Source organism: Dipteris shenzhenensis, chromosome 8 (genome assembly GCF_047967505.1).
Source record: "Dipteris shenzhenensis isolate YYH24624 ecotype China chromosome 8, Dip_SZ_1.0, whole genome shotgun sequence".
NCBI lineage: Eukaryota > Viridiplantae > Streptophyta > Polypodiopsida > Gleicheniales > Dipteridaceae > Dipteris > Dipteris shenzhenensis.
This window is the reverse complement of record NC_141603.1, coordinates 10,137,547-10,151,103: the sequence shown is the minus strand read 5'-3', so window position 1 is coordinate 10,151,103 and position 13,557 is coordinate 10,137,547. Positions and strand designations below refer to the sequence as shown.

Genomic DNA, 13,557 nt, shown 5'->3' with positions numbered 1-13,557 from the left:
TGCAATTACAGCACCCAGACTTGTGGAAATATCTCCATCCCTTACCCTTTCGGAATGCATCCCAATTGTGGACTCCCAAAATATCGCATCACCTGCACTCACAATTCTAGCTTGGCTTCCGGCCTCCTCCGCCGCCTCTCTCATCATCAACGCTTCCTACTTCAAAGCCGCCTCCTGCGACCTTAGACGCCCTAACTCCTCCACCATTTCTGTCCCCGACGGCATGCCTTTCACATTTTCTTCCGACAACATCTTTGCCGTTGTCGGCTGCCGATCCAGAGGCACCTTCACCGTCAATGCCTCCGACGTAGGCCTTAACACTGCAGGTTGCTCCAGTCCCTGTTACAACGCCTACACCTACCCTTTTTGCAACTTCTACGCCTGCTGCACTGTTGAGCTTCCTCCCGCCGGAACCAATTCCATCCAAATCACCGGAGCAGGCATTTCATACGAAGGCTTTCCAGGAAAATGCGGATTCTCTATGGTACTCGATCCAACCACGTACATTTCTACAGCTGGTGGCGTTATCACTGCTGGACATTATGGCATCAAGCTCTCCTGGGGTTTTCCCTTCCCAAATAATACCCCGAATTGTTCCACCGTCAACGCGACGACTGGATACGCGTGTTCGGAAAATTCCGAGTGCGTGGTTGCAGGCCAGAAAATGGGTTACGCTTGTAGCTGCTTGACCGGTTACCGTGGAGATGGTTACAAAAACGGAGCCGGATGTGAAGGTATCATGAGTTGTTAATGTGTTCTCGATACGTCCTCATCGCTGACCATTTTGTAAGCACTAAAGAAAACGTAACCGTATATGTAGATATCGACGAGTGTGCCGAATCCAGCTTGAATAATTGCACGGGACCTCAACACTACGGCATGTGCACCAATCTTCCGGGAAGTTATCGTTGCAGCTGCCGCCATGGTGCGGAAGGAAATGGGATCGCTCAATCTAGCAACGGAACCGGTTGCACGATTCCGCAGAAATATACGACTGTCATTACTGGTTGGAAATATACGACTGTCATTACTGGTTGGCTCGAAAGCCACTCAAAACTTTGCACGGCACCTTGAACTCGGACGTGGAGGCTACGGCACCGTGTACAAGGGAGTCCTTGCAGATCTTACTGCTGTGGCGATTAAAAGATCTCATCACACAGAAAAACTAGAAGTCGACCAGTTCATCAACGAAGTCATCATCTTATCCCAGATCAACCATCGAAATATTGTGCAGCTCATCGGCTGCTGTCTAGAGACACCGGCTCCTATTCTTGTCTACGAGTACGTCCCAAATGGAACTCTCTCTGATCACTTGCACGGAAAAGATGGGAGACCAGCTCTCAAGTGGGAAAATCGCCTCGCAATTGCCGTGGAAAGCGCCCAAGCAATTGCCTACCTACATTCATCAATCTCCACACCGATCTACCACAGAGACATTAAATCTTCGAACATACTACTCGATAAGGCACTGATCCCTAAAGTGTCCGACTTTGGTATATCACGCCTTCTGCACATGGACGAGACCCATGTTTCCACCGTTGTAAAGGGCACAATGGGATACCTGGATCCAGAATACTTCCAGACTTTCCAGCTAACTGATAAGAGTGATGTTTACAGTTTTGGAGTGGTGCTGCTTGAGTTGATCACTTCGCTCAAGCCCGTTGCCATGGAAAGAGGAGAGACAGAGTCCAATCTGGCTATGCTCTGTATTTCTAGGTGGAGAACAGGCACATTTTCTAGAGTAACAGATCCAGCCTTGAGAGCGTCCGAGGATCCACAAGTGATGGGATCGGTGAATCAAGTGGCAAAGCTCGCAGTGGCTTGTCTGTATGTAGACGCCCATAAAAGACCTTCTATGAAAGCAGTTCTTCAGGAGTTGCTACGGATTAGAGGGTCAGAGGAAAACATTGATGCAGTATATTCTTCTCTGGATTTGGAGGAGGACGAAGAAAAAGCTCTTCTAGTATTGCCGCAGAAACTAATCGACAGTTCGAGCTTTAACAACTACAGTAGCGGCGCTTCAAGTTCCCAATTAGCGAGTGGGCTTCACGAGTTGGAGATGACGATGAGAAAATCAATCAGGGAAGTCGGAAGATAGTTGGCAAAGCCTGCATAACCAAAACCTTGATACTTGGCACATCCTTATTCAGAGCATTTTTGCTACCTTGACTCGGAGCATTTTTTGCAATCTTTGCTAACCTTCTCGAGTGAGAATTTCAAGATAATGTCTCTTCCACGAAGGCAGATTTCCAACTGAATTTGATCAGATTTCGAATTAAATCTGATCACTAGCCAACCATCGCCAGACACTGCGCCACATGCCTCTGACTCCCGCGATTCAGTTTGTCACTAGAACAGATTGGGCTTAAAAAGACATGAACCATTCGAGAGTCATGGTGTGGCAGGTAGTAGAAGCTAAAGTGATTGAACACATTTGGAAAAGGAAGAAGAATTTGTGTCCTTTCATTTGGACAAGTTTGAGGTGATGTTAGTGTGTAATGTTACTTTAATTCTTATTTAGCTGTTAGTATAAGTTGAGTGTTACTTTATTTCTTACTTAGTTGTTAGCACTTGGTCTTCTAGAGAGAGTGCTTAACGATTGATTGAGTTGGGGCAAAGTTTTGTGATTATTCAGAGTTTTCTTGGGAATTTTTGAAATTCTTAGCCTCTACTTTTGGATGGATGCTGGCTTTTGGGCTTTTTTAGCTTGGGTGTAAATTAATTCAAACGCTCCACTCAGGAGGGAACTCTGCATTGAAGGTTCGTGGCCTCGTTTCTTTCTACCTCGTCACCCTATCCCTAACAACTTCCCAACACCCTACTAATTACCACTTGTGTCAAGGTAGACCGATAAGCTCTATGGGCCAAACAATTGCTCACGCAATCAATATTCATTTTCAAACTACTACAGGTTGCACAGTTCGAGAAGATCTTTTAAGCTTGATTGAACTGGATGGTGGAGGGAGTCACGTCAGTGAATCCCTTCGTAATCCCAACACGCTAATAGAAAATGATAGAACACGAGTAACCTGACCCGTCTACGACAGGCTAGAGACCCGCTCTTCTGGGTCTCAACATGGGATCTCAAAAGCAACCTTGCTAACTTGAGAATGGCATCCAAAGTTGTGTTGCCACATGCTTTCCAGATGGCAACAAAGGTAAAGCTACTTGGCGACAGACCTTGCTCCTGCATTCGCACATAAAAGCCAAAGGCTTCCTCGCTTTCTTCTTGTTTGACATACCCCAAGATCATTGTACTCCATGTAAGCACGTTAATTAAAGACCTGCAATGCTCCCACATTTTGTGAACATGTCCACCAAAGTGGTTCCCACAAAGAAATCAAACTCAAAGCCAATCTTTAAAACTTTAGAGTTGTTTCCTAAACTTCCTTTAAACTTGCTTCCCCTCTTCCATCATGCAAGGCTATATTGTTCTCGGGGGGGTCACTATGGATAAACTCTCTATATCACGTGCGTTCAAGGCTTATTTATAAAATGCCTTATCCGTATATTTTTCATTAATAAAATGTACCCTTTTTCTATACAAATCTGTAATTTTTTTCTAAAATCATTTTAAATACTCCCTTATGTAAGTTAAATTATGTAAATTTTATAAATTAAAAATATCCTTCTGTTGAACTCACGTGATAGGGTTACATAAGATGAGTGACCCCCCCGAGATATTGTTGCATGCCTTACCATGACATACAAGCATACAAATCCAAAGCTAACACATCCTCGTCTTGCTTGTTACAACCCATGATCATGCTAGACCAAGAAGACACACTGAGATAGATCAAGATGGCAGGCAAATGCCTAATGGGAGTTGTCTAGACCTTCGATTCTTGTGAATGCTCCTCAAATTGGCCTTCAAAGGCTACACATGTAGCCAAGACTCTACGGAAAGCACATAGTCAGTTGCAATGCCACTACCAAAGGGTGGCTTGAATGACCACTATGCCTCAATTCAACTTCCACAAATATCAACTATACCGGTATGAGCTCTTGCTTGTATGCAAGCTTTGCATAACTATAAATTGTGTTAAATGGGAGATGGATTTGCTCATTCATTGACGATTCTACCCTTGGCCACACATGGACGCAACCCATGTGATCCTTTTAAAGGATCTTAAATTTGAAGGGAGAATCTAAAGAATGTAAATATTATATATATACATATAAATGTATATATAATTATAAAGTAAAATATATAAATATCTATGTATATAAATTTATGTTTATATACATATATTTATTTATTTAAAAACAAATATATATTTATATTTATATTTTAATATATACATATTTTTAAAGTATAAATACAAATAAATAAATAAATATATATCTGTGTGTGTGTGTGTGTGTGTGTGTGTGTGTGTGTGTGTGTGTGTGTATGTATATGTATGTGTATGTATGTATGTATGTATACGTACATACATACATACATACACATACAATGTATGTATGTGTATGTATGTATGTATGTACGTATACATACATACATACATACATATAGTATGTATGTATGTATGTACATGTACATATTATATGTATGTGTATGTATGTATGTATGTATATGTACATACATACATACATACACATACATACATATATATATAATGTATGTATGTACATACATGTATGTATGTATGTATGTATGTACATGTACATACATATACATATACATATACATGTATATATACATATACATATACATGTATATGTATATGTATATGTATATGTATATATATGTACATGTACATACATACATATATATATATATATATATATATATATATGTTTTATAATCTCTCTCTCTCTCTCTCTCTCTCTCTCTCTCTCTCTCTCTCTCACACACACACACACACACACATACACACACCTCTCTCTCTCTCAACCTCCCATCTCACGTACGGGATTAGTCTCCATATATAATAGAACAGATGTAATAAATTCTCTCTCCTACTGTCTCTCTCTGTCTTTATACATACATACATACATACATACATACATACACACACACACATATATATATATATATTATAATGTATATTAGATAGTATATAATATTAAATATACTCTCTCTCTCTCTCTCTCTCTCTCTCTCTCTCTCTCTCTCTCTCTCTTTCTTTTCTTCTCTACTTCTATGTTGCCTCCTTTGACTGCACCAACTGTCAGAACATTGTATATATATGCATAGGCCCGTCACAAACTGTGGTGACATGTGGCATCTCATGCAACTGCGGCGACATGTGGCATCCTGTTGTATATATGCATAGGCCCGTTAGAGACTGCGACGACTGGATGAGAGGACGTCTTGTGCGACGACATGTGGCATCTCAAGAGTTGTGACTGGACTACACTATAGTCTGGTCAGAGGTCTGGTCAGAGGGTACTTGGAGCCCTGCGTCAGTCTGTGCTGCCACATGTCCTTAGCACGTCCTGTCGTGATCAAGCTACTCTTTCATAGTTTGCCCATGTCTGCTGCCCATCCGCCGCCGCGTGGCACACAAAACTCCCTCCTCTTCATCCCCCAAGCCTCCTCTCTCCCCAAACCTCCATCCTCCTCCCCCGAACCTCTAGAATGCTTCCCTAAGCCTCCAGATCCCTACCACATGGCCGGCTTGGTAATAGCCACTATTAAGAATATAATAAATAAAGGTGCAATGCTATGGCGACAAGAGTTTTAAAACGCTCGTCGCCATAGCGTTGCACCTTTGTCTCCGGCTCAGCAGCAACTCACCTCATGGCTCACCGACAGACCCTACACATCCACGTGGACCCACACCCGTCTGCCTCGCAACCCCTCATCTTGACTCTGCTTCCCCTTCTGCTACTGATAAAACAACAAAAGTGGCCAACCGCCGTCCTCTATCTATTGTGCTACCAATCGAGCTCTGCTACACTATTAGCTGCTCTTCGAGTTTGCAGCCAATCCTTCAGCCCGAATGTTCTAGCCTGCGTGACTGTTCTTTGCTGTGCACGCTCTCCACTCCACTCGTTAGCTGCTTAGTCCAGTCACCAGTGATGCCAATCTATTCTCACGCCTCTATTCCGTCCCATTGCCCAAGTTCTCAGCTCATCTCTGCTTGTTGTCTACTGTCGTGACTCGCCACCTCTAAGTCCTCACTCGTGTTAGCAACAGTCTTCTCTCTTCAGCCCTACTCATGCACAATGCTGCCCAAGTGCCTCTCCTACGACATGTCAAGAAGGTAAGGGCACCACATCAACACGTGGCAATCTCCTAGCTCTCCCTACACTCCACCTCCTTTTGCCACATGGAGCCCTCTTTGCTAGGAAGAGGACTCTCCTTTGAGTTCCACTTGAAAACTTTCCTTAAAGCAGTAGTAAATATTTCCGTCCCACCACAAAAAGGAAACAATACAAAAGAGAGGCTCAGAGTCCCACTAATATGTGGTCCTCTGACCTTACCAAAATGTTGTACTATTATCTGACTATCACCTCTCGATTCCTGAGACCGTGTGCTCCACTGAGCTTATGTAGACTCTCTAACCGTGATCCCTTCCACCTTGCTGTCCAAGTAGTCAGCCTAGGTGGGCAGCACCCTGAGCTAAGTCTGCAGTCCTTGTAGGTCTCCTTCACCTCCTGTGTATAGGCCCAAGGATGGTCCTACTGCTGCTGCTTCCTGCACTTGGATTGTTGCTCCAAGTGATGCCTTATGAGCCCTAGAAGGTGCCCTTTTATAAGGGCTAGGAAATGGGTTGGCCCAGCAGCCCCCCTACTGACTGCAACCCCTACTGGCCAACCCAGTAGGGCTCTATTTAAGGCCCTAGGGCCAGCCCTTTTACTGCTGCTCTTGGCAACCTGGGTGCCCTGCATATCTGCCCTATCCCAGGGCCTATGGCAGGCCTACCACCTACCCATAGCCCTCACCTATCTGCTCCATCTTCCCTGCCATTTGTCCAGGTCTTTTCATGCCCCGAACCCTGGTCTAATGCAAAGCCCTAAGCCTTTGCCAAACACCTGTAGATCTGTACCACATCTGCACCTCCATTTTGCCTTGGATCCGTCTTTTGGCATGCCACGTGGACCTCCGTACAGTCTGCTCCAAGCATCCATACCCATGCTAACATCATTGTGGTCTTCTTCAATCCCTTTGCACAGCCTGTTGTTGTCCACCTTGGTGCCAGGTACTCATTTCTTATGTTGCCCACATGGTAGCCCATGTGCTGCCCATGTGGTAGCCCCCTTGCTGTGAGGTGTTGCCCATGTGACAACCCCCTCTCTTTCTTTTTCTCTTTGGGCATGCTACCCACATGGCATCCAATCAGATGCCCATGTGGCATCCCTAGCCCTAGGTCCACCTCCCCCATGCTCTCCTCATTTGGGGGTTTACAGATGGGGATGTGACCTGCCCATTTCCAACATAAATGTATGCCCAATAGGGCTGAATACAACTGAAAGAATAAGTATTGTATGAAGGGATAAACCCTCACCCTAGATGAGCAGAAGAGGGTTGTTTTGATGCAGACCCTAATGCTGCTGCTGTCCAAAATGAACTCGGCCTGGAAGCTGTCCTGTAGGTGCCAAGGATGAAGTGGATTTGCTACTCCTAATCCTAGCCTAACCTCAGTTGCCAAACATTGTTGTTGGTTGCACTGTTCAGCCCTTGAAGTGAATGAGAAATGAGGCCAAGGGGGCTGCCTTTTATAGGCCGCCTTGGACCCTAAAAAGGACCAACCTTGGACCCTAGAAATGACCAACCAAGGTAGTCTATGGACCGACCCCCTGGCCAAATCTGTCTCGACCAAGCTGGTCAGGCTGCTCCAATCACCAACTTGCTGAACCAAATAAAACATACTATGGATCTATATGAAAATAATATCCTCATGAATCTATATAAAAAAAATAAGCCTCCTGGAATGAATATACCCCTTGTCTTAGGTCTATACAAAATGAGTAGACTTCTAGCTCTTGACTCCATACAAAAAAAAAAATACTGGCTTTGAGTCTATACAAAACGAATTTACTCCCAAGGCTGTACAAAATGAATACACTCCCCAGTCTACACAAAGCATATATACCCCTAGCTCCTGGGTCTATACAAAATCAATAAACTCGTGGGGGTCTATACAAAATTGGAATGTAGTCCTAGCTCTAGACTGAATATACTCCTACAACCTGTGACATCCATGGTCTAGTAGGCCCATACGTTCAATGTGACCTTAAGGGGAGAGGAGATAACGTCAAGGTGTAGAAGCTGCAAACGTAAAACTATACACCATTAACAATATTATAATGCAGTCTTATTCAACCCTCAAATGTATACAGAGAAAGATTACCTATGGCAAAGGGACATAGAAAACAAACCATGTATTCACCCATGACCACGCAGTACTGGTTCTTTGTCTGTAAGACCATCTATACAATATAATTGACTTGAAGTTCTACTTTACCATAATTACTTTCTTACATGTCTATCTATAATTCACCATGACCTGTTGCAGGGCATTTTCGCCCCACATCCTACTGGCGTGATAGTGCCCCCATACTGCATCTATTTGCCATCTACCTGGGCCTGTTGCAGCCATGATCTATGGCCCATGGTCTTCTCGTGCCAGGAGCCAATCAGCTCCAACCTTCTGCCTACTGTTTCGCATCTATACTAGCCCTAGATCTTGCCCTAGATCCACCATACTAGCCTCATACATGTTGTTGCAAGTACCTATAGAACCATGCACTCCTAGGCTATACCAGCTCTTCCAAGCCATCCAATCTCAGCCTGATTGCTATAGGATGTCCACACAGTCTTGCACAGGCCTCCATGCTCCAGTCAACATGTTCCAGGCTCCAAATCGCCCAGAACTATTCTGAATTGTTCCACCTTATCATGTGTCTGCTCCGTATGAAATCTCTCCATCAGGAGCTCTGCTCTGCCTATTGTTTTGCATCTGGACCAGCCCTAGATCTATCGTACCAGCCTCATACATGTTGCTGCAGACATCCATCATGAAGGTGCCTCCAGATCCATGCACTCCTAGGTACCAGCTCTTCCAAGGCATCCAATCTCAACCTGACTGCTCCAAGATGTCTATGCAGTCTTGCAAAGGCCTCCATGCTCTAGTCGGCATGTTCCAAGCTCCAGATCTTGCCCAAAACTACTGCAAACTATTCCACCTTGTCACACATTTGTCCATACAGAATCTCTCCACCAAGACCTCCACTCATGGCCAGGTAAGTCTCTAATTGTGCTGTCCACATGGCAGCCTATGCGCTACCCATGGGGCAACCCCATGTTACTTTTCTTGATTGCTGGTATGCTGCCCATGTGGCAGCCCCCTCTTCTTTGTTTTTCCTCTGAGTTTTCTACCCACATCGGAGCCAATAAGCTGCCCATGTGGTAGCCTTAACCTTGAGTCCACCTCACCCAAGCTCTCCTCATATGGGGGCTTACAGATGGAGAGGTGACACCCTCTCACCGACACATCTCGTCTTGATCCCAACTCATCGATGAAGATGCTCAAGCAACTCCCGTGTCGTAGCCCCCTAGAATAATGCAGTGTCTATGTCACTTCCTGGTCATTCAACTAGTGGCTCCTGCTCCACCATGTCTAGTCTCGCGTGAGCACAGCACCTTGGTACACAAGTCCATCCCCGGGGGATTCACTCTTCATTAAAGGGGGACGTCACCTACGTGCATGAACTTCAAGAAAACCCCCTATTTAAGATCCACGTAGGATGATAAAACAACCCTATTTAAGCTTATAAGATACCATCAAAATTCAATTATGTCCCCCCCTTTCCTTAAATCTACGTTCTTTCTCAAGCATTTAGATTACACAATAAGAAAATTTAGGTTACTTTCCCTATGACTATTTAAAACCATACACAAAATCAAACTTGTTTAGACTAGTTACCCAAGGTAGCCTATACTATGTCCCCCCCTCTTAAATATGGCATGGCCCCCCTAACTTAAATTCAATACTGGGAAAAAAGAAAAGGGTCCCCCACCCCTAATGTATAAGCTTATGCCTCATTTCAAAAAAACCCTCTATTGTACACTCACGTGATATCATAAGTTTTCCCCTGTGAATCCCCCAGGAGTCCATCTTTGGTAGCACCAGATTGCACCCCCTCCTTCAAACACATACCCACCTCCAAGCTTGAGCACCCCAAGCACCGACCAGATGTTCCCCTCATAAAAGGTGAACCACCTGAGGTTATTAAGACACCATGCTCCTCTGTTGGCTGAAGTGCTGCTCCAGAGACCTCCTCTTCATCTCGTCCCTTCTCTCCTCTCTTTCCGCCTCCCCTCTGCTTCTCCTCGCCAGCCCTGAGCCTCTTTCTCCTGTGTGCAGCCTGCACAGGCTGCCCTACTAACCTCAGGCAAGCCGTTGCATAGGCAGACATCAGGAGAGACCTCATTGGCTTCGCCCCCCCCTCCCTCTCTTTCTCCTTTGGAGCTTTCGTAGTTTGTCGGTGCGGTATGGCAGCGTTAAGCTCGGAACCGGTGGCCCAGATGGACCCCTCTCCTCCTTCAGCCTATCGCGTAACACTGACAGGTCTCCTTGGTGAAGCAAGCTGCCAACGACTTTACCCACACTTCCGTATATGGACGAGTCATTGGCTACTCCCCTTCACGAGCAGACATTAGGGACTGGCTTCAGTCCACCCTATACCTTGAGGACAGCCACATTGAGGAGGTCGCACTCATGGGACGTGGTATCTTTTGACTCAAGCTTTCCTTGGTGCAGGTTGCGAGCGATATGGTCAGAGGGTCCCCTACCTCCGTGGGTGGGAAGATCATCCTTATGGTCCCGTGGTATAGGGGTTTCAGTGTAGCGGACTTTGATGCCCGCTTCCGCATGCCCCCCCATCAAGTTACCCTCATCTTTCCAAACCTCGTAGCAGAGCTTCGCCCGATCATCAAGGACCTGGGGGCACACTTTGGTTGGCTCATGCAGGACACCTTCGTTGATGCGGTGGCAGCCCAAGGGTTCCACGCGTTAAAGTGGCAGTCTTAGATCCGCAGTGTATTCCTCAGAGATCGAGATTGAGATGGACGCAGGTGTGGGGATGTAGCGCATCATGGTCACTGGTCACCCAGATCAGTGTCTGAGATGCCACGGCTTCGGGCACCAGGCGCACTTTTGCCCTCGCTTCATGAGGACAGAACCCCCGACGGCCCAGCCAGGCAGCTCAGGATCCCCCCGCCAGGCGTCGACAACCCCTCCAGAGGAGGAAGGTAAAGAAAAGGAAAAGAAACAAAACAAAAACCAAAAAGCCCCCTCCCCAGCAGGAGACCCTTGAGGTCAGCAGTCAGCAGCAACAGCCTGGTAAGGGGAAGGAGAAGGTCAGCCAGACTCCTCCTCACCTTTCACCCCACCCCCCTCTCCTCCTCCCTCCTCCTTGGTTCCCCTACCTCCCCCCCCTCCGGGACCCCCCCGCCGCCTTTGGTTTCATCCCCCCCCCTCCTTTGAGCATGATCCCGTCGGGACCCCCCCCTCCTCCTTCGGTTTTGCCCCCGAAGATAGCATAGGCCTGAGAGGCCCTCCTCCTCAGGCGGCCAGCACTACTCCAGATCTTCTGGCAGCTAGCACCCCTCTTTCTGGTTCTGGCTCCTCATCTTCGTCCCCCCACCCAAGGTCAGCTCCTAGAGCTCTACCCTTGGAGTTCTATCGAGCAAGACCTTGGGACTATTTGGATGCAACTGGTATTGGCTCCTTCCCTGCATGCCTAGACATCAGCATCTTCTTCCTCCGAAAGAGGGCGAAGGGTAAGGTGTCCATCCTCGCCTCCCATGATGGTCCCAGCTATTCCTTCACTATCACTAGTGACGGAACTGAGCAATGGACGAATGAAAATGTTTGGGAGACAGCTAGGTACAGGACTGGATTGGTAGCAGAGCAGTGGAGCTTCTTCAGCAGCAGTGGAAGGAGGGAGACATCCATCTGAGATGGCGCCGTAGCGCCAAACGCTTCCATCTTTTGGTCATTATTCGTCCGCCTTTGGAGTGGATATACACGGAAGGGCTCTGCCCTTGGAGGACCTCAGAGGTAGCGGGCTTCTACAGTATCTCTCTAACTGAGGCTTCGAGTTTGTTAGAGAGAGCTTACCACCATGGGATGAAGGGCCTTTCTCCTCTGCTGAAGGTTTTAGAGGATGGGTCGGATGATCCGGCCTCACCCTCGAAACCCTCACAGAAGCGCCTTCGTCTGCACACCGGACATCCTCCGACCACCTCGACATCGACCGCAAGCAGACAGCTATTTGCAGCCCATCTCTCCTCTTGATGAGTATACGCATTATCTCTTGGAACGTCAACGGGTTCCACTCATCTGGAACCCGTGGCCCTAGGAAGATGGTGCTCAGACAGGAGCTCCAGCCAGCTTTGTTGGGAAGGGTAGATGTGCTCCTATTACAGGAACACAAGCTTTCGGCTTCTCAGACCAGTAAGTGTGGGAAGGTCCTCACAAGGCGCTCCCACACCTACTGGGAACCTTCAATTGGCAAGCAGGGGAGGAGCAGAGGTGTTTGTACCTCCATCGACGCTCCTCTTGTACATGTGTGCAGTTTTGGCACCTTGATCCTAGGACGAGCGCTTTGGGTGGGCCTAAATATTGAGGGATCCCGCATTGGCATCCTCAATATCTATGCCCCGACCGACCTGAGGCGGAGAGCCGCTTTCTGGAGCTCCTTGACAGACTTATTGCCACAGATGGATTTTAGGATTGTAGGCAGGGATTTCAACAACCTTGAGGCTCTAGAGGATCAGCAGGGACGGGGCCCAGAGTTCCTCGGTATAGCTCAAGCGGAGCAATCGAAGTGGGACTCCTTTTTGTTTGCCGTGGGAGGTCGAGACAGTTGGAGAGAGCCCTCCTTTTGTAGGTGGCCAGGGAGCTTGGACTTCTCTTGGGGTTACAGGAGGGAGGGAGGCAGACTTCTGGAGCGGTTGGACCGTTTCTATGTCAGTGATTGGGCGATAGGCAGAGGTGGAGAGTCAGGGGTGGTTCCAGGGACGACCCTTTCTGACCATGCCCCAGTCATCCTAGTCTTGGACTCAGCCTCTCACTCCTTACCTCCCCGCATGTGCCAGATCCCAGACTCCATCTATTCCAGAGCAGAGGTTCGTAGCAGGATAGTGGACCTGTGGGAGCAGGATTGGGACCCCCTGGGGGATATGGCAGCTCAAGTATCGCAGGTCCTTGCCGAGTCTAGTCTCATCTGCCAGCAGTAGGCGATTCGGGTCAGGCAGCAGTGGTGGGTGAAGGAGAGGGGCCTCAGGCGAGACCTTGCCTTGATCAGCGGATGCATCAGTCTTCTCCAGGCTCCGAGGAGCTCAAACGACAGGAGGTTAGAGCCTGAGCCATGTTAGAGGAGATCACCCAAAGACGTTTAGAGTTCTCATTCCACGCTTCCAAGTCCTTTTGGGCTAGGAAAGGCGACAGGATGTGCAGAGAGTTCTTCAGGACTCATGGCTAGAGGTCAGCAGGGGAGCAGATCCGCTCTCTTAGGGCGCAAGATGGTTGTGTCAGGACAAATCCTGACTTGGTCAGGGACTTGGTGACAGATTTCTATAGATCCCTGTTCCAGCAG

General features: G+C 47.3%; 1 protein-coding gene and 1 pseudogene across 1 annotated transcript; both read left to right on the top strand.

Moving 5' to 3' along the window:
- The first annotated feature begins 223 nt into the window (after window positions 1–223).
- LOC147899085 (wall-associated receptor kinase-like 22) lies at window positions 224–2,533 on the top strand. Its single transcript, XM_087378210.1, has 3 exons — window positions 224–734; window positions 821–1,006; window positions 1,047–2,533. Exons 1-3 carry the CDS (start codon window positions 224–226, stop codon window positions 2,096–2,098), a joined length of 1,749 nt encoding a protein of 582 aa, XP_087234336.1. The 3' UTR covers window positions 2,099–2,533.
- Window positions 2,534–12,679: 10,146 nt separating this feature from the next.
- Window positions 12,680–13,262, top strand: LOC147899084 (uncharacterized; annotated as a pseudogene).
- The last annotated feature ends 295 nt before the right edge of the window (window positions 13,263–13,557 follow it).